The 18,564-nt window shown below is 58.1% G+C and overlaps 1 protein-coding gene across 2 annotated transcripts in view; it reads left to right on the top strand.

Moving 5' to 3' along the window:
- The window catches only part of PTPRB (protein tyrosine phosphatase receptor type B), a 112,953-nt gene that overhangs the window by 46,660 nt on the left and 47,729 nt on the right, over window positions 1–18,564 (top strand). For both annotated transcript variants that reach the window (XM_076054283.1, XM_076054284.1), the window contains 10 exons: window positions 5,621–6,095; window positions 8,078–8,374; window positions 9,139–9,441; window positions 9,635–9,967; window positions 10,562–10,885; window positions 11,432–12,076; window positions 13,950–14,213; window positions 14,781–15,071; window positions 15,655–15,798; window positions 18,245–18,394. In XM_076054283.1, the coding sequence (XP_075910398.1) occupies window positions 5,621–6,095; window positions 8,078–8,374; window positions 9,139–9,441; window positions 9,635–9,967; window positions 10,562–10,885; window positions 11,432–12,076; window positions 13,950–14,213; window positions 14,781–15,071; window positions 15,655–15,798; window positions 18,245–18,394 (3,226 nt within the window). The remainder of the gene's footprint in view (window positions 1–5,620; window positions 6,096–8,077; window positions 8,375–9,138; window positions 9,442–9,634; window positions 9,968–10,561; window positions 10,886–11,431; window positions 12,077–13,949; window positions 14,214–14,780; window positions 15,072–15,654; window positions 15,799–18,244; window positions 18,395–18,564) is intronic.

The following is an 18,564-nucleotide window of genomic DNA, read 5'->3' as shown; positions in this document are numbered from 1 at the left end:
CAGATGGGACAGCCAATTGTTTCCTGCTGTGGTTGTCCCATCTGATGACGGACGCTTGTGTTGCGCCCGAAACGTCGTGATTGTATTTTTTTTATTTTTTTCTACCTACGTGGACTTTACCGAAAAAACCGAAGAGTATGGATGGCTTCCTGCAGTCACGAAAACTTCAAATCAAAATGAAAAAAGAGCTACTTAGCTCAGCGGGACCTTCTCTGGTCAAATATAAAATGGTTTAGGGGCCGTCCATAAATGACGTCACGTGGTTTTGGACGATTTTTGACCCCCCCACCCCCCCCCCCCTTCGTCACATGACGTCACAATAAATTAAGACCCCCCCCTCAAATATGACGTCGGAAAGCTCTGCCCCCCCCCCCAAAAAAAATATATAAAACATGCTTCAAATTGCTTTAAACTATTGTCATTGTAGTTCGTATTCAATGTGGCGCTTCACTCTGATGTTGTAGGATAAAACATTTATTAAAAAGTCTATTTAATTAAGTAGAACGTGTTGTCTATATTTATTTAAAGTTGCGCATCTTGATGTGACGTCACATCGTCACATTTCTCAAACCCCCCCTCCCCCTCGTCACGCATCGTCACAAATGTCTGACCCCCCCCCACCCCCGCCTATGTGCGTGACGTCATTTATGGACGGCCCCTTAGTTTAGATAATGGTGTTAATAGGAGAGATGTAACACGTTTCTTGAGCACACGTTGTAAAGACTGGAGAGGAGTGATGGGAGCTCTGGAGTCGACCAGTGAGAATGAACGAGTGGAGAGAGTCGTGTTGTGATCTGGAGTACTTAAAATCATTTTGATATAAATATTTAAAATAGGGTTTAATGCATATTGTTAATTAAACAGAATACAGGTATGAGGTAAGCGGTGTATAAATTATTTTAAATGCGCCCGAATATCGCTATGTAGTAGATAACGTACATTAAATGCACTAGAATACCACTATATAGTATATAATGTCCATTAAATGCACCAGAATACCACTATATAGTATATAATGTACATTAAATGCACTAGAATACCACTATATAGTATATAATGTCCATTAAATGCACAACAATACCACTATATAGTATATAATGTCCATTAAATGCACAACAATACCACTATATAGTATATAATGTACATTAAATACACTAGAATACCACTATATAGTATATAATGTCCATTAAATGCACTAGAATACCAATATATAGTATATAATGTACATTAAATGCTCAAGAATACCACTATATAGTATACAATGTACATTAACTGCTCAAGAATACCACTATATAGTATATAATGTTCATTAGATGCACTAGAATACCACTATATAGTATATAATGTACATTAAATGCACTAGAATACCACTATATAGTATATAATGTACATTAGAAGCACTAGAATACCACTATATAGTATATAATGTTCATTAGATGCACTAGAATACCATTATATAGTATATAATGTACATTAAATGCACTAGAATACCACTATACAGTATATAATGTAATTAAATGTACTAGAATATCACTATATAGTTTATAATGTACATTAAATGCACAAGAATGCCACTATATAGTATATAATGTTCATTAAATGCACTAGAATGCCACTATATAGTATATAATGTACATCAAATGCACTAGAATACCACGACAGAGTGTATAATGTAATATAAACATTCGCTAGCGTGCCATTGTGTGGTATGTAACGTATCGCCTTGGTATGTCTTGCGGTTGTATCCCTGCAACACATTGTGTTGAATTTGCTTAACAAACACGTGCATGGAGTGCTGCACGCGGTTACGAAAAACTCAGACAAAGGTCCCCCGTGTAGCCTTAAACAGACTGTCGGGGCAAGTGCTCTTAGCGAGTAGCGGCACCCTATGAAGGCCGGCACGGTGGCACACGAGGGGGTGGGTGGCCAGCAACCACGCCCGGCCGTCTTTGATGTTTACACACCGCATGTTTACTACACACTGCACCAGGTACTCATTTGAGGCTGAGTCGACCTAGGGGCAGGCCCAGGACCGGTTCAGATATATCCGATACCGTTGTTGGCCGTGAGCGGGAATCGAACTCGGGTCGCCGGGTTCTTAGCGCAGCGCGCTCCAACGTGTACTCACACGTACGGTACATCTACTGGAAATTTTATTAAATAATAATAGAATACGACGTTTCGATTGCAACACAAGCAACCATCATCAGGTACAAATGAATGAGAAAACAAACATCGTAAACTTGGAAATATAATGCAATACAACACAGAGAGTCGGCCAACACAAGAGTCAACACCCCACCTGGTTGATTACGTTCTTCCAAAGATTGCTAAATTTGAGAGAGAGACAAAACACAGACACGGAGACACACAGACAGAAACACAAGCAGAGAGATACTCACACAGAGACAGAGTGACACACACATAGGCACACAGACACAGAGACACAACAACAACAACCGCCGTTCGCCACTAAGTGGCGGTGACGTCACCACGACGCTTGTGCCAGGCTATGTGCACCCTGAGACCACGTGAAGTGTCGAACGCCCGCTGGCAGGAGGTCACGGGGCAGACCCAGGTGCCACGGGTCGACTGACTGAGATGACTGGCTAATGCACCACCTGTGCCCCCTTCTGTGCCAACCTGCTGTGCTTTAGCCACCCGGCGCTCCGCTCGTTGTTGTGAGCGTCGCTCCTCCGCCCTCCGTTGTTGTTGGAGGGCGACTGCCTCCAACTGCCCAGTAACATCCTTCACGAGCCTCCTCCACAGAGGCCGATCTTGACACCGCTGGTACCAGTCATCGGCAAGTCCACTCAGCTCCACGTACTCCTGTACCACATCACTCCATCTCTTCTCTAGCCCGTGCCGCGCCCGTTTAACCCCCTCGATCCGGCCGAACAAAAGCTGTTTCGGCATGCGGTGTCTGGGCATGCGGGCTACATGACCCAGCCAACGCAGCCTTGCCTGCCGGAGGCGCTCACTGATGGGACCTTGCCCAGATTTTTCAAAGATTTGTGAGCTCCTCACACAATCCAGCCTGGTTAAACACAAGATGGATCGTAGGCAGGCTAGCCTAAATGTTTCTAACCGGCGAAGATGTTACATTAGGGGGGTCCACGTTTCGCAAGCGTAGAGAAGGGAGGGAATGACCGTGGCCGAGAAGACCTGAAGCTTAGTGCGGAGCGGCAGACCAGGTAGCTTCCACACAGCGTTACGCAATCGATGAAAAGATATTGCCGCTCGACTGATAAGGAGTGATACCTCTGCTGTTAAACTGGAACCGGTCATAAGCACACTGCCCAGGTATGGGAAACTCTCCACTCTCTCCAGAACTGCCCCATCACCGATTGGGAGTTGTGGGTGTGGAGTGTCCGATGGTACAAAATACCCAGGCAGGTGCTTAGTTTTGGTGGGGCTGATGGTAAGGCCCCATCTCTTAGTGGCATGCTCCAGTCTCAGCAGCAGCGTCTCCAACTCCTCCTCTGAATGAGCAGCTATTACCAAATCATCGGCATACATAACGTGGTTGAGCAATAGGGAGCCATCCCTTGACCGCACCCGGGCATCGATCAGCCTCCCATTATATCTGTACCATATGGAGATTCCCACGGTACAGCTATTGAAGGCTTCACGAACTATGTGGTCAAAATAGATGTTAAATAATGTGGGAGCCAGAGGACATCCCTGTCGCATCCAAAGGTGTACAGGGAATGGCTCTGACTCCCGGCCACGTAGTTTTACCCGGGCCCGCTCACCATCATGAAGGTCCTTAATGATCGTGAGCAGAGGGTCAGGGACTCCAAAAGCACGAAGAACAACCCAGAGTCCAGGCCTACTGATGGTATCATAGGCCTTGACCAGGTCAATAAAGCAGAGATGTAGGTCTTGCTGGAATTCCCTACACCTCTGCTGTAGCAGACGGACAGAAAATATGGCATCTGTGCAGGACCGCCCTTTCCTGAAACCGCATTGGGGCTCCGCGAGCCTCTCCTCAGCGTGCCTGGCAAGGCGATGTTTAATAATCCTTTCCAGGACCTTTCCCGGCACACTGAGGAGTGAGATGCCCCTGTAGTTGTTACAGTCTGTGCGGTCCCCCTTCTTAAAGAGGGGGACCACTAGGGCATCCTTACAATCCTCCAGTGGTCCAGACTGTTGTTATGATGTCATATAGGGCAGTCTGTGCACAAACGCCACCCTCCCTCAGCATTTCGCTTGGGAGATCATCTCTGCCCGCTGCCTTTCCTGGTCTCAGACTCCGGATCGCCTTCAGTACTTCCTCAACAGATGGCACCTCAGCCAGCCACTCACAGGGGGTGACTTCTTCCAATATTTGAGGCACCGCAGCCTCAGCAGGGTCACACACACAGGCACACAGACACACACATAGGCACACAGACACACACATAGGCACACAGACACACACATAGGCACACAGACACACACATAGGCACACAAACACACGCATAGACACACATAGACACACGCATAGACACACAGACACACACATAGGCACACAGACACACCCATAGACACACATAGACACACAGACACCCACATTGGCACACAGAAAGACAACGTCTCTGTGTCGAGGCCTTAAATAGAGAGAGAGGGGGGGGGGCAGAGGGGGAGTTGTGTGGAATTCCTGCCCATGGGGGACGGAGGAGAGAATGAACTTATAAACAAGCACGGTAGTAAGCAAATTTAGTAATATGAGTAAAATATCGATTTAAAGCTTTCGTGACTGCAAGGATTCATCTTCTTTGGTTCTTTCGGTAAATTCACGTAGAATGAGAATAAAATAATAAATTGATAAAATAAAATAACACAATAATATTCTCACGACGTTTCGGCCACAACACAAGCGGCCTTCATCAGGTGAAGGGGACGAGACTGTCTGGAGGACAACGCTGGAGTGAGAAAGCCACGCTGAGATCACGACCTTTAAGCTGTGTGAGAAGAAACAAAGCGCCTTGACAAAGGAAGTAGCATATAATTTAGCATTGAAATGGCTGAGTGATTAGCTTGTGACTGGTCACAGAAAAGGCTATGTTAAAGTTAAAGCATACACCGAAAGAACCAAAGAAGATAAGTAAAATAATCTACTGGACTGTTCACAGTCCAGTAGATGTACCCATGTGCTTGTGTCCTATTCGTAACGTGGGTGCTTCTGTCACACTCATCTCCGCACACCACCACCCATTCATCTACCTATCCAAATACCCACCCATTCGCTCAACAAATCAATTACTCACGCACCCACCCACTCGCTCACCCATATGCGCACTCACCCACTCACCCGCCCACCCACTCACTCATATACTCACCCACCCTTCCATCCACTTGCCTGCTCACCCACTCTCCCGCCGACTCACCCATATACTCACCCTCCCATCAACTTTACCACCCGCTCACCCACCCGCTCACCCACCACTCTCCCATCCGCTCACCCACCACTCTCCCACCCGCTCACCCACCACTCTCCCACCCGCTCACCCACCACTCTCCCATCCGCTCACCCACCACTCTCCCACCCGCTCACCCACCACTCTCCCACCCGCTCACCTACCACACTCTCACCCACTCACCCACTGCTCACTCACCACTCTCCCAACCCTTGCAGAGAACGCAACCCATCCCTGTCGCCACCGCAGCCGCCTCCCCGACAACAACCACAACTACAACAACAACCGCAACAACTACAACAACAACGACACCGCCACCAACAACAACGGCCACAACCACGGCCGCGTCGACCCCAACGCCCCAGCCCGACTGCGGCGTCCGCCACCTGACGGCGGATGTCTTCCTGCAAGGCGCGCTGCTCACATGGTCAGCCGTCAGCCGCGGCTGCTCCTTCACCGCCCGCTACGTTGGGGAGGATGGGTTCGACTCTCAGCTGGCCGACTGCGATGGAGGAGGAGGAGGAGGAAAAGGTGGAGCAGGAGGAAGAGAGGCCGCAGCATCGGCTGCTGCTGCTGCTGCCGTCCCCATGTATTCGTGCACTCTGAGTGACCTGCGACCTGGCAGCGGCTACAGAGTGGACGTGCGCCCGGCACGAGGCGTCGGGAGCGCCGCCAGTCTGCCGATCCGCACCGGTGAGTTCGCCGCGCGCTAGCGCGCGTGTGGGTGTGTCTGCGGTGTGTGGGGAGCGGTAGTGTAGCGGTTAGCGCGCTGCGCTATGAAACCTGGCGACCCGGGTTCGATTCCCGCTCACGGCCAACACCGGTGACGGTTATCTGAACCGGTCCCGGGCCTCCCCTAGGTCGACTCAGCCTCAAATGAGTACCTGGTGCGGTGTGTAAACATCGGCACTAGGGAGACAAAGGCGGTCGGGCGTGGTGCTGGCCACCCACCCCCTCGTGTACCGTTCCGGCCTTCATAGGTGCTCGCTAACAGAACTTGCCCCTACAGTCTGTTACAGGCTATATGGGGGATCTTTGTCTTTTTATCTTTGTGTCTGCGTGCGTGCGTCTACATGTGTCTGCGCGTGTGCGTCTGCGCGCGTCTGCGCGCGTGCGTCTGCGCGTGTGTGAGTCAAAGGCGACCGGACGTGGTGCTGGCCGCTCACCCCCTTTCCTCGTGCGCCGTGCCAGCCTTCATTGGTGGTGCTGCTGCTCGCTAACAGCACTTGCCCCAACAGTCTGTTAAGGCTATACGGGGGATATTTGTCTTTGCTCGCGTTTGTGTCTGTATGAGTGTCCATGTGGGGAGCGGTAGTGTAGCAGTTCGCGCGGTGCGCTAAGAAAGATCTGGGACAAAGTCCCATCGGTGAGCTCCTCTGGCAGGCAAGGCTGCGATGGCTGGGTCATGTAGCCCGCATGCCCAGCCACCGCATGCCGAAACAGCGTTTGTTCGGCCGGATCAAGGGGGCTAAACGGGCGCGGCATGGGCTAGAGAAGAGATGGAGTGATGTGGTACAGGAGGACGTGGAGCTGAGTGGACTTGCCGATGACTGGTACCAGCGGTGTCAAGATCGGCCTCTGTGGAGGAGGCTCGTAAAGGACGCTGCTACTGGGAAGTTGGAGGCAGTCGCCCTCCAGCAACAACAGGGGGCAGAGTAGCGACGCTCACAACACAGCAAGTTGGCACAGTAGGGGGGCACAGGTGGTGCATCGGCCACTCATCTCAGTCAGTCAACCCATGGCACCTGCTGGGTCTGCCCCGTGACCTCCTGCCAGCGGGCGTTCGAAACTTCACGTGCACCTAGCCTGGCACAAGCGCCGTGGTGACGTCGCCACCACTTAGTGGCGAATGGCGGTCGCTGTTGTTACGGGGAGCGGTAGTGTAGCGGTTAGCGCTGCCGCTGCGCTACTAACCTGGCCACCTGAGTTCGACTCCCGCTCACAGCCACCGGCACCGGTGTTGATGACCTGAATCGGTCCTTGTTCTCCCCTGGGTCGACTCAGCCTCAAGTGAGTCGCGGTGCGGTGTGTAGTAAAACATCGCCACTTGGAAGACAAAAGCGGCCGGGCGTGGTGCTGCCCACCCACCCCCCTCGTGAGCAGCTCGCTAACAGCTCTTGCACCAAGAGGCTTTGAAAAGGCCGCACGGGGAATCGTCGTCTTGTTTCAGGCTGCCCAGCTAAGGCCGTCAGTGTTGTTGCGTTATCTCTGCCCGTGACTCGGGCTCGCCCACCATGACTCTCACGCAGGTGTTCTGATTATATATATCGTCTACGGAGTGAAAGTCGAGTGTGTGAGGTTGTGCTGCCGAGCAAAAGCAGATGAAATCGATAAGAAGGGCCACCCGGCGTTTTTCAGCCAAGGGCGATGACATCACACGCCGCCGCCGCCGCGATGTTACAATTTTGACGAAGGCATTTGATGGACGTTTTAAAACACATTTCAAACGAAGCAGAATACAGTCGCGCGGTGCATAAACGATATCCATCGCCGCGGAAACACCGCTCTGTGAGCCCCCCGGGCAGACGACAGTCCGGCACGGTGGAACCCCACGCCACTCGCCGCCCGTGGCGGTTGTTGGGTTTCTTTGTTGTTGTTGTTCATCTTCTCGCCTTCTCACGCCCGCTCCCGCACGCCTTCGACCGCCTGGGCCCGCCCGCCCGCCCGCCTGCCAGTGCCCGAAGCCGTGTCTCGGCTGCACGTCCTCCGCGACGCGACGACGGAACGCAGCCTCACGGTGTCGTGGCTCCCGCCGCCCGGCGCCGCCCACGGCTACGAGGTGCTCGCCGAGGCCAAGGAGCCCAACGGCCCCCCCGGCCGGGCCGTCGCCGAGGTGGTGGAGGCCGCCGCCGCCGCCCTGCCGCTGTCGGCCACCGTGGGCCGCCTGAGCCCGGGCACCAGATACGAGGTGTCCGTGCGGGCGCGCGCCGGGGACCGCCAGGGAGCTTGGGCGCGCGTCGAGGCCACCACGTGTGAGTTCACGCTTCGCCGCTCGCTCGTCTCTTCTCTGTGCGCGCGTGTTCGTGCGCGCGTATTCGTGTGTGTGTGTGTTCGTGTGTGTGTGTGTTCGTGCGCGTGTGTTCGTGCGCGTGTGTTCGTGTGTGTGTGTGTTCGTGTGTGTGCCTGGTTCGGTGTGTAAAACATCGCCGCCGGGCGTGGCGTTGGCCACATCACCCAACTCGTGTGCCGTTGCCGGCCTTCATAGGTGCTCGCTAACAGAACTTGCTCGAAAAGTATGTTAAGGCTATACAGGGGATCTTTGTGTATATGTGAGCGGTACCGCAATGGTTAGCGCACTGCGCTAACCCATAGACTCGCACAGAGACCCATAGACTCGCACAGAGACCCATAGACTCGCGCAGAGACCCATAGACTCGCACAGAGACCCATAGACTAGCTCAGAGACCCATAGACTCGCGCAAAGACCCATAGACTCGCACAGAGACCCATAGACTCGCGCAGAGACCCATAGACTCACACAGAGACCCATAGACTCGCACAGAGACCCATAGATGCGCACAGAGACCCATAGACTCGCACAGAGACCCATAGACTCGCACAGAGACCCATAGACTCACCCAGAGACCCACAGTCTCACACTGAGACCTATAGTTTTTTGTCTTTCCCCCACACCTCCGATTATGTATGGTGCGAAAGAAGTTCAGCGTGCACGCGCACGCACCACGCACACGTACGCACCTCCTCCACCGGGCCGCTCCGCGTGTCTGCTCCACAGTGCCGGCCCCCGTGCGGTCCCTCCGTGTGACGGCGGGCCCCGGCGGCCCGGGCACGGCCCTCGTCTCGTGGGACCCCCCCGAGGGCCGCGCGGAGGCCCTGGTGGTGCGAGCGGCCGCGGCGACGGCCCCCTTCCCGGCGGGGGGGTCGGGGCCCTCGCGGGACAGCCCCTCGCTGCCGCCGTCGACGCGTCAGTGGGCCCTGCGGGACGTCACGCCGGGCCGGGCCTACGCCGTGTCGGTGCGCTCCCTGCTGGGCGGCGGTGGCGGCGCGCACAGCGAGGCGGTGGTCACCTACCGCGCAGGTACGGTTCCGCCAAAGGTGCCACGGATGTGCGATCCCGCTGGCGTACAACCCCACCGGCGCGTGATCTGCCAGCGTTTCGGCCGGCCAGGGGCTGACGCGGGATCACCTTGGTGGCCATTCTCCGCCTCCCCTCCCTCCCGCCCTCCTCCACCCACCTCCTCCTCCCGTCCGTGTCTCCCCACGGGCTCCAGATCCGGCGCCCGTCCCGCGGCTCGCCGTGACCGGAGGCCCCTCGCCGGGCGAGCTGAGCGTGAGCTGGGCCGCGACCCCCGGCGACGCCGACCGCTACGAGGTCACCGTACGGCCGGCGACCCCGGACGAAGCCGGCGCGGCCGTGGCGGCGGTGGCGGTGGTGCCGTCCCCGCCAGCGCCGCTGCGCTCGTTGTCCGTGCCGGCGGCGGCGGCGGCCGTTGGCGACCTCAGCTGCCGGTTCCGGGACCTCGAGCCGGGCCGCGAGTACGCGGTGACGGTGAGCGTCGTGAGCGGAGACGCCAGTGCCGGCAGCACCGGCAGCGGAAGTGCAGGTGAGGGGGGCCCGGCGGAGGGATGGTCGGGTTGAGGGGGGGGGGCGGCACTGGGCCACGTGTCTACCGGTGCTGATACCGGAATCCTGGAACGACCGAGCAGGACCGGTGTGGCGTCGTTCCGCAGCCAGTCTTTGGGTGCCTCCCCGGCGTGTCAACGTCGGCACTGGGGAGACGAAAGGCAGGCCGGCAAGTGGCGCTGGCCACCCACCCGGCCCTCACGTGCCGCCGTGCCGGCCTTCGTAGCCGCTCGCTCGCAGCCCTTGTCCCAAAAGTCTGCTATGGCTGCACGGGTGATATTTGTCGAAACATGTCCAGCCGAATGTGCCTCTCGGCTCAAACAAGGCAATGTGTGGGTGCTACCACGTCTTTCAAGACGTCTGACCAGCATGAAAGAGTAGGCCAAATACAGCGCCCTATCGAGGAGCGCCCCAACAGTCTGTTAAGGCTATACATGCGGAGGGGGGGATCTTTGTCTTTGCTTTTGCCCAAATCGATCATCATCACGGGGTTATCGGCAGGTAACCAGGGCACTCGGCTGATATCCCCCCCCCCCTCCTCCCCCTTGTGTGGTCCTCCCCGCCGCCCTTTCAGCGCCGGCCCCCGCGAGCGACCTGGCCGTGAACTCCTCGAGCCGCGAGGCCTCCGTCTCCTGGGTGGCCGCCCGCGGCCGCGCATCTCGCTGCGAGCTGAGCCTGCTGGCCGCGGCCAGCGGCGAGCTCGTCTCCAGCCACGCCGTGCCCTGCCGGCCGGCGCGTGCCCGCGGTGACCGCGGCGACGATGGGAAGGACGGGACGGAGGAGGCGGGGCGGCTGCGGTTCACGGTGCCCGGCGTGTACCCGGGACGGGCGTACCGTGTGTGCGTGGACACGCACGCCCGCGGCCAGGTGGCGAGGGCGTGCGAGGAGACGCGCGCCGGTGGGTGACGTTCGTCATCGTTGTCGTCGTTTGGCCGGCGGTGGAATCGTCGTCGAGAGTTGCAACTTTGTAACGAGCGCGCGGGGGGGCAGTGCCCGTAGACGCAGGGGGCGCGGGTGAGCCGCAGACAGGCGCTTCGGGAAGGCGGCTGCCCGAACCGGGCACTAGCAAACAGTCACCCACGTTCTCTGTGTGCGTGGCTCCACATCGCGATGTTTGCCCGGGTGGATACCCGGAGCACCCGGAGGAAAGCCACGCATGCAACAGCCCTTCTTCTCAACATTTGTGCGAGGGTGATCCACCAACCCTTAGCTGCCTCCGCAGGTGCTGGATCACGGGCAGTCACGTGCAGCATAGGCACCACCGCCTGCATCATCATCATCATAATGGTGTCACCATGATATCATCATCATAGAGGTCTGATCCGAGGCATCACCATCATCATCGTCGTCGTCCATTTATCTCACACACCCTTACTGACCTCTCCCCGTCCACTGTCTCACCGTCCGCTGTCTCCCCATCCCCGTTGCTTCCGCGCATCTCCAGTCCCGTTGGCCGTCTCCGATCTCCGCGTGCACAACGTGAGCACGAGCGGCGTGAGCATCGCGTGGACGCGGCCCCACTCCGACCTGGACACGTACCGCGTCCTCTTGCACGCGCCCGAGGCCCAGGCGGACCTCCGGCCAGCAACCGAACGCCTCCTGCCCGAACCTCGAGGCCTTCCGCCGGGACGTGACAGCCTCGAGGCGGGACGTCCGGACCTCCAATCGGAACCTCAGGACCATCAGCCGCGGCGCCGAGACGTCCGGCTGCAGCGTCCAGACCTCCAGCAAGGACGTCCAGACGTCGAGCAAGGACGTTCAGACCTCCAGCAAGGACGTTCAGACGTCCAGCAAGGACGTTCAGACCTCCAGCAAGGGCGTCCAGACCTCCAGCAAGGACGTTCAGACGTCGAGCAAGGGCGTCCAGACCTCCAGCCAGGCCATCCAGACCTCCAGGCAGCACGTCAAGATGTCCAGCAAGGGCGTCAAGAAGTCCAGCCGGAACGCCGAGACCTTCACGAGCGGACGTTGCCCCGAGATGCCACGGAGACGGTGTTCCACAACCTCACAGCAGGGCGCCTCTACTTCATCCTCGTCTTCACCATCAGTGGCAACCTCAGCAGCTTCTCATCCGTGTCGGCCAGGACCCGTGAGCATCGCCTGGGGTCAGGGGCTGGGGTGGGACTGGCAAGCGCATGGGCAGGCGCTGCTGGGCTGGCAGGCGGGCTGGCTGGCTGGCTGGCAGGGGGGCAGGCGGGCTGGCAGGCAGGAGGGCGGGCAGGGGTGTGGCCAGGCGGATGGGATGAGCAGGCAGGCTGGCAAGTGGGTGGGCTGGCAGATGCGTGGGCAGGCTGGTGGGCTGGCAGGTAGGCGGGCTTGTAGGTGGGTGGGCTGGCAGGTGCGTGGGCAGGCTGGTGGGCTGGCAGATAGGCGGGCTGGTAGGTGGGTGGGCTGGCAGGTGCGTGGGCTGGCAGGTAGGTGGGCTGGTAGGTGGGTGGGCTGGCAGGTGGGTCAGTGGGCAGGTGGCTGGCAGGTTGTCAGGTTAGCGGGTGGGCAGATGTGTAGACTGTAGGGGCTGAAGGTGTTAGCGAGCACCTCTTTAGGACGATCGCTGATGATCGCTCGCGATGATGGTGGATTTGTTGATGCTCGTAGACTTTTATGAATTTAGATATCGACCCATATTTTCATATAGAAATCCATAGACTAGGGTCCTACATAGCGAGCCACAGATTTACCTAGACTCGGCTGTGATTAAAACGGGTTTTTAAGTGTCGTACGTCAAAGATCTCAGCCTGGTCACTAGTGACTTGCAGAGACCCATAGACTGACACAGAGACCCATACACTTACACAGATACCCATAGACTTACACAGAGACCCACAGATTTACAGAGACACATAGAATCACATGGAGACCCATATACCTACACAGAGACCCATAAACTTACACAGAGACCCATAGACTTACACAGAGATCCATAGACATACATAGAGTCCCATAGACTTACACAGAGACCCATACACTTACACAGACATCCATAGACTTACACAGAGACCCATAGACTTACACATAGACCCATAGTCTTACACAGAGACCCATAGGCTTACACAGAGACCCATATACTTACACAGATACCAATAGACTTACACAGAGCCCCACAGATGTCCACAGAGACCAGCATCGGCTTGACGTGTGCCCGACGTGCCGTGCTTACTGGCCAACGTGGTGCACCCAATCCATGTATGCCGCGGGTGGACACAGAGGGCGGTGGGAGGGGTGGTGGGGGGGGGGTGAGCGAGAAGGGGGGAGGGAGGAAGGGGTCCGGAATTTGACCCAAAATCTCCCCCCTTTTTTTTTTATAACTGCCGCGTCAGGAAATATGGAGCCGAATCGGCGACCCCGATTTCTTGTGACGACGACGCTCTTAAGGCCACGACTCTCGCTCGCATCGTTCGGGCTCAACGCCGCAGCAAGCGTAGCCGCACGCGCAGAGCGCGCGCCCCAAACTGAACGAGCCGCGGTAGCACCCCGCTGCCGATCTCGTCAAGGAGCGATAAAACATCGTCGCGCGGACTCCGGCCGTCGTCTTAATGGCGGCGGCAGCGGCGGCGGCGGCTTTTGGCTGACCGTCGAACAAAGACGAAGGTCGCCGGCATCGTGCCCGCGCGCGGCCGTCTGGAACGTTCTTCCTTCCGCCGCGGTGGTTAGATGTTAGCTACCTCGCCTGGTACGCAGGAGGTCGTGGGTTCGATCCAAGTCCTGAGGCCTGCTGCCGCTGTATATTTGGAGTTTGCGTGTCTCTCTCCCCGGGTCGCCCGGCTTTTCCCTTCACGGGGAAAAATAAATAAATCAACGTCACGTGTTTAAGGGTGTTTGACCGCCTGTAAATTTCCACGCGACGACGATAAGCCACTTCGTTGGGCTATCATCATTTGTGGCCAGGTCGCTTTTAAAAACCTTCCCCCTCCTCCCCCCCCCCCCCGTAACCCCCCACCCCCCCCCCACCGTCCCCCGGTCAGTGCCGTCCCCGGTGCCGGACCTGCGGGCGGACAACGGCGGGGCGGTGGACTCGCTGCGAGTGAGCTGGGGCCCAGCGGCGGGCGACGTGGACGGCCTGCGCGTCTCCCTGCTGCGCGGGAAGTCGCTGGTGACGGAGGCGTCGCTGCCGCCGGGGGCGCGGGAGCACGCCTTCGGCGGGCTCGTGCCGGGGGGCCGCTACCTGGTGCAGGTGGCGGCGCTCAGCGGGGGCCGTGCGGCCACCGCCTCCGTGTCGGAGCTCACTGGTGGGTTGGGTTGGGGGTTTGTGGGTTGGGGTTGGGGTTGAGCGGAGATGGTGGACGGCTGGGTTGTTGGATGGGTGGATGGGTGGTAGATGGGTGGGTGGATGGGTGGGTGGTTTGGGTGGATGGGTGGGTGGATGGGTGGGTGGTTTGGTGGGTGGTTTGGGTGGATGGGTGGGTGGATGGGTGGGTGGATGGGTGGGTGGTTTGGGTGGATGGGTGGGTGGATGGGTGGGTGGTTTGGTGGGTGGTTTAGGTGGGTGGTTGGGTGGCTGAGTAGGTGGGTTGGTGGATGGGCATTGAAGCCGGCTGACGGCGCTGGCTTCAATGCCCCCACACCTCATCCCAACCATCTCCATGCCCTTCTGCAGATTGAGCCAAAGAGACTCTTCTGATGGCAGCTGTCCTCCTCACTCCCCCCCCCCCCCTCTCCCCCCCACTCTCAACTCCTCCTCCTTCCTCCCCCCCCCCCCCGGCCAAAGTGAGTGGCGCTCGCCCATCACCTCTCCCGACCCTTCACCTGACCACCCCCCCCCCCCTCCGCCCGCCCCCCCCCCCCGACCACCGCAGTCCCCGGCAGCGCGGTGGACGTGGCGGCGACCAACGCGGGCCGCGGGGATCTCCTCCGCGTCTCGTGGGCGCCGCCCGCGGTGGGCGTCGTGGACCGGTACCGGCTGACGGTGCGACGCGCCGGCGGCGGCGGCGGCGGCGGCGGCGGCGAGGCCGTCTACAGCCAGGAGCAGCCGCGCTGGGTGACCGAGACGTCCGTGTGGTCGCTGGTGCCCGGCCGCGTCTACACCGTCTCGGTGGAGACGTGCAGCGGGACATACTGCAACCGCAGCGACGTGGCGGCGCAGACGCGTGGGTGACCGCGCGTCCGCGCCGCCAAACCATGCGGCACCCACGCACCATGCACAGCCCACGCACCCCCCACCCACGCACCCCCCACCCACGCACCCCACACCCACCCACGCACCACCCACGCACCACCCACCCACGCACCACCCACGCACCACCCACCCACGTACCACCCACACACCACCCTCCCATGCACCACCCACCCACCCACCCACTACCCACCCTCCACCCACCGCCACCTACCCACCAACCCACGCACTGCCACCCACCCACCACCCCCCACCACATGAGATGCGCCGTTTTGCTGCCGTGCCTCTGCCGTGCCTCTGCCATGTCACTGCCACGTGTCACTGCCACGTATCACTGCCACGTGTCACTGCCATGTGTCACTGCCGTGTGTCACTGCCGCGTGTCACTGCCGTGTATCACTGCCACGTGTCACTGCCACGTGTCAGTGCCGCGTGTCACTGCCGCGTGTCACTGCCGCGTGTCACTGCCACGTGTCACTGCCACGTGTCACTGCCACGTGTCACTGCCGCGTGTCACTGCCGCGTGTCTCTCCGGTGCGTCTGTGCCGTGCGCGCAGACCCGGCCGCGGTGTCGGGCGTGCGCGTGGCCGAGCGACGCCAGGACGGCCTGCGCCTGGCGTGGACCGCGGCCGCGGGCGACGTCGACCACTACGCCGTGCGCTGGGAGGCCGTGTCCAAGCGGCCCGGCGCCACCGCGCAAGGTGCTGCTCACGGGGCTTGCCGCCGCCGCTGTCGGTGATGGTGGTGGTGGTGCTGGTGGTGCTGGTGGTAGTGGTGGTGATGGTAGTGGTGATATTGGTGGTAGCGGTGTTGGTGGTGGTGATATTGGTGGTAGTGGTGTTGGTGGTGGTGATATTGGTGGTAGTGGTGGTGGTGATATTGGTGGTAGTGGTGTTGGTGGTGGTGGTGATATTGGTGGCAGTGGTGATGGTGATATTGGTGGTAGTGGTGTTGGTGGTGGTGGTGATATTGGTGGCAGTGGTGGTGGTGGTGGTAGTGGTGGTGATGGTAGTGGTGATATTGGTGGTAGCGGTGTTGGTGGTGGTGATATTGGTGGTAGTGGTGGTGGTGGTGATATTGGTGGTAGTGGTGTTGGTGGTGGTGATATTGCTGGTTGTGGTGGTGGTGATATTGGTGGTAGTGGTGTTGGTGGTGGTGATATTGGTGGTAGTGGTGTTGGTGGTGGTGATATTGGTGGCAGTGGTATTGGTGGTGGTGGTGCTGGTAGTGGTGGTGATGGTAGTGGTGATATTGGTGGTAGTGGTGTTCGTAGTGGTGATATTGGTGGTAGCGGTGTTGGTGGTGGTGATATTGGTGGCAGTGGTGGTGATATTGGTGGTAGTGGTGATATTGGTGGTGGTGATATTGGTGGTAGTGGTGGTGGTGTTGGTGGTGATATTGGTGGTAGTGGTGGTGTTGGTGGTGGTGGTGATATTGGTGGCAGTGGTGGTGATATTGGTGGTAGTGGTGATATTGGTGGTGGTGGTGGTATTGGTGGTAGTGGTGGTGTTGGTGGTGGTGGTGATATTGGTGGTAGTGGTGGTATTGGTGGTGGTGATATTGCTGGTTGTGGTGATATTGGTGGTAGTGGTGGTGGTGATATTGCTGGTAGTGGTGTTGGTGGTGGTGATTTTGGTGGTAATGGTGTTGGTGGTGCTGATATTGGTGGTAGTGGTGGTGTTGGTGGTGATATTGGTGGTAGTGGTGGTGGTGGTGGTGATATTGGTGGTAGTGGTGGTGATATTGCTGGCAGTGGTGTTGGTGGTGGTGATATTGGTGGTAGTGGTGGTGATATTGGTGGGCATGGTGGTGCTAGTAGTGGTGACTGGTGGTAGGGCTGGTGGTGGTAGTGGGGTTGTTGTGGGGGCGATGTTGGTGTTGGTGGTGCCTGGTGGTTAAAACACAATAAGTTGGCACAGTAGAGGGCCCAGGTGGTGCATCGGCCCAGTCGTCTAACTCAGTCGACCCATGGCACCCGTGACCTCCTGTCAGCGGGCGTTTCGTCACTTCACGTGGCCTTAAAGTGCACACAGCCTGGCACAAGCGCCGTGGTGACATCACTGCCGCTTAGTGACGAACGACGGTTGTTGTTGGTGGTGGTGCTGTAGTGTAGCGGTAGCGCTGTTAAATTCCCGCTCACGGCCAACACCAGTGACGATTATCTCAACCGGTCCTGGGCCTCCCCTAGATTGAGCCGGTGCGGTGTGTAAACATCGCCACTGGGGAGACAAAGGCGGCCGGGAGTGGTTCTGGCCACCCACCCCCCTCGTGTGCCGTTCCAGCCTTCATAGGTGATACTCGCCAACAGCACTTGCCCCTACAGTCTGTTAAGTCTGAACGGGGGACCTTTGTCTGTGTACATGTGAAAGTGTGTGGGGAGCGGTGGTGCAGCGGTTAGCGCTGCGCTACGAACCCGGCGACCCGAGTTCGATTCCCGCTCGCGGCCACCAACACCGATGACGATTATTTAAACCGGTTCCTGGGCCTCCCCTAGGTCGACTCAGCCTCAAATGAATGCCTGGTGCGATGTGCATATGTCAGCGTTTGGGAGACAAAGGCGGCCGGGCATGGGTGCTGTCCACCCACACCCCTCGTGTGTGCCCTCTTGGCCTTCACAGGTTGCTGCTGCCCGCTGTCAGCACTTGCCCCAACACATTCTGTTAAGGCTTTACGGGGGATCTTTGTCTTTGTGTACCTGGTTTGGTGTGTAAAACATCGTCACTAGGGATACAAAGGCGGCCGGGCGTGGGTGCTGTCCACCCACACCCCTCGTGTGTACCCTCTTGGCCTTCATAGGTTGCTGCTGCCCGCTATCAGCACTTGCCCCAACACATTCTGTTAAGGCTTTACGGGTGATCTTTGTCTTTGTGTACCTGGTTTGGTGTGTAAGACATCGTCACTAGGGATACAAAGGCGGCCAGGCCGTGGTTGCTGGCTCCTAGCCTCCCCCCCCCCACCCCTCTCGTGTGCCACCGTGCCGGCCTTCACACGTTGCTGCTACTCGCTGACAGCACTTGCCCTAACGCTCTGTTCCAAGTTTTCCAGTTTCATTTATTCGGTATAGCCCTGTTAAGGCTACACGGGGGGTGTGGATCTTTCCCCTTGTTGCTCTTTGGGGGTCACCGCCTCGCCGACCCCCTGCCACAGACGGCGCGAGCCGCGGCGGCGCCGCTCAGCTCGCCAACGACACGACGGAGATCGAGCTGCGGCAGCTGACGCCGGGCAGCGCCTACTCGGTGACCATTGAGACCTGGGCCGGCGACGCACACAGCGACGTCGTCACGGAGGAGCGCACCAGTGAGATGCGCGCACACACCCGCCTCCTCCTCCTCCACCTTCACACACACACCACTACCTCTACCACCACCACCACCACCTTCACACGCCCCCTCCTCCTCCTCCTCCTCCACCACCACCTTCACACACCACCACCTCCACCACCACCACCACCTTCACACACCCCCTCC

The sequence above is a fragment of the Petromyzon marinus genome, chromosome 65, assembly GCF_048934315.1.
Source record: "Petromyzon marinus isolate PM22_M1 ecotype Great Lakes invasive population chromosome 65, UKy_Petmar_22M1.pri1.0, whole genome shotgun sequence".
Taxonomy (NCBI): Eukaryota; Metazoa; Chordata; class Hyperoartia; order Petromyzontiformes; family Petromyzontidae; genus Petromyzon; species Petromyzon marinus.
This window is presented reverse-complemented; position numbering and strand designations above follow the sequence as displayed.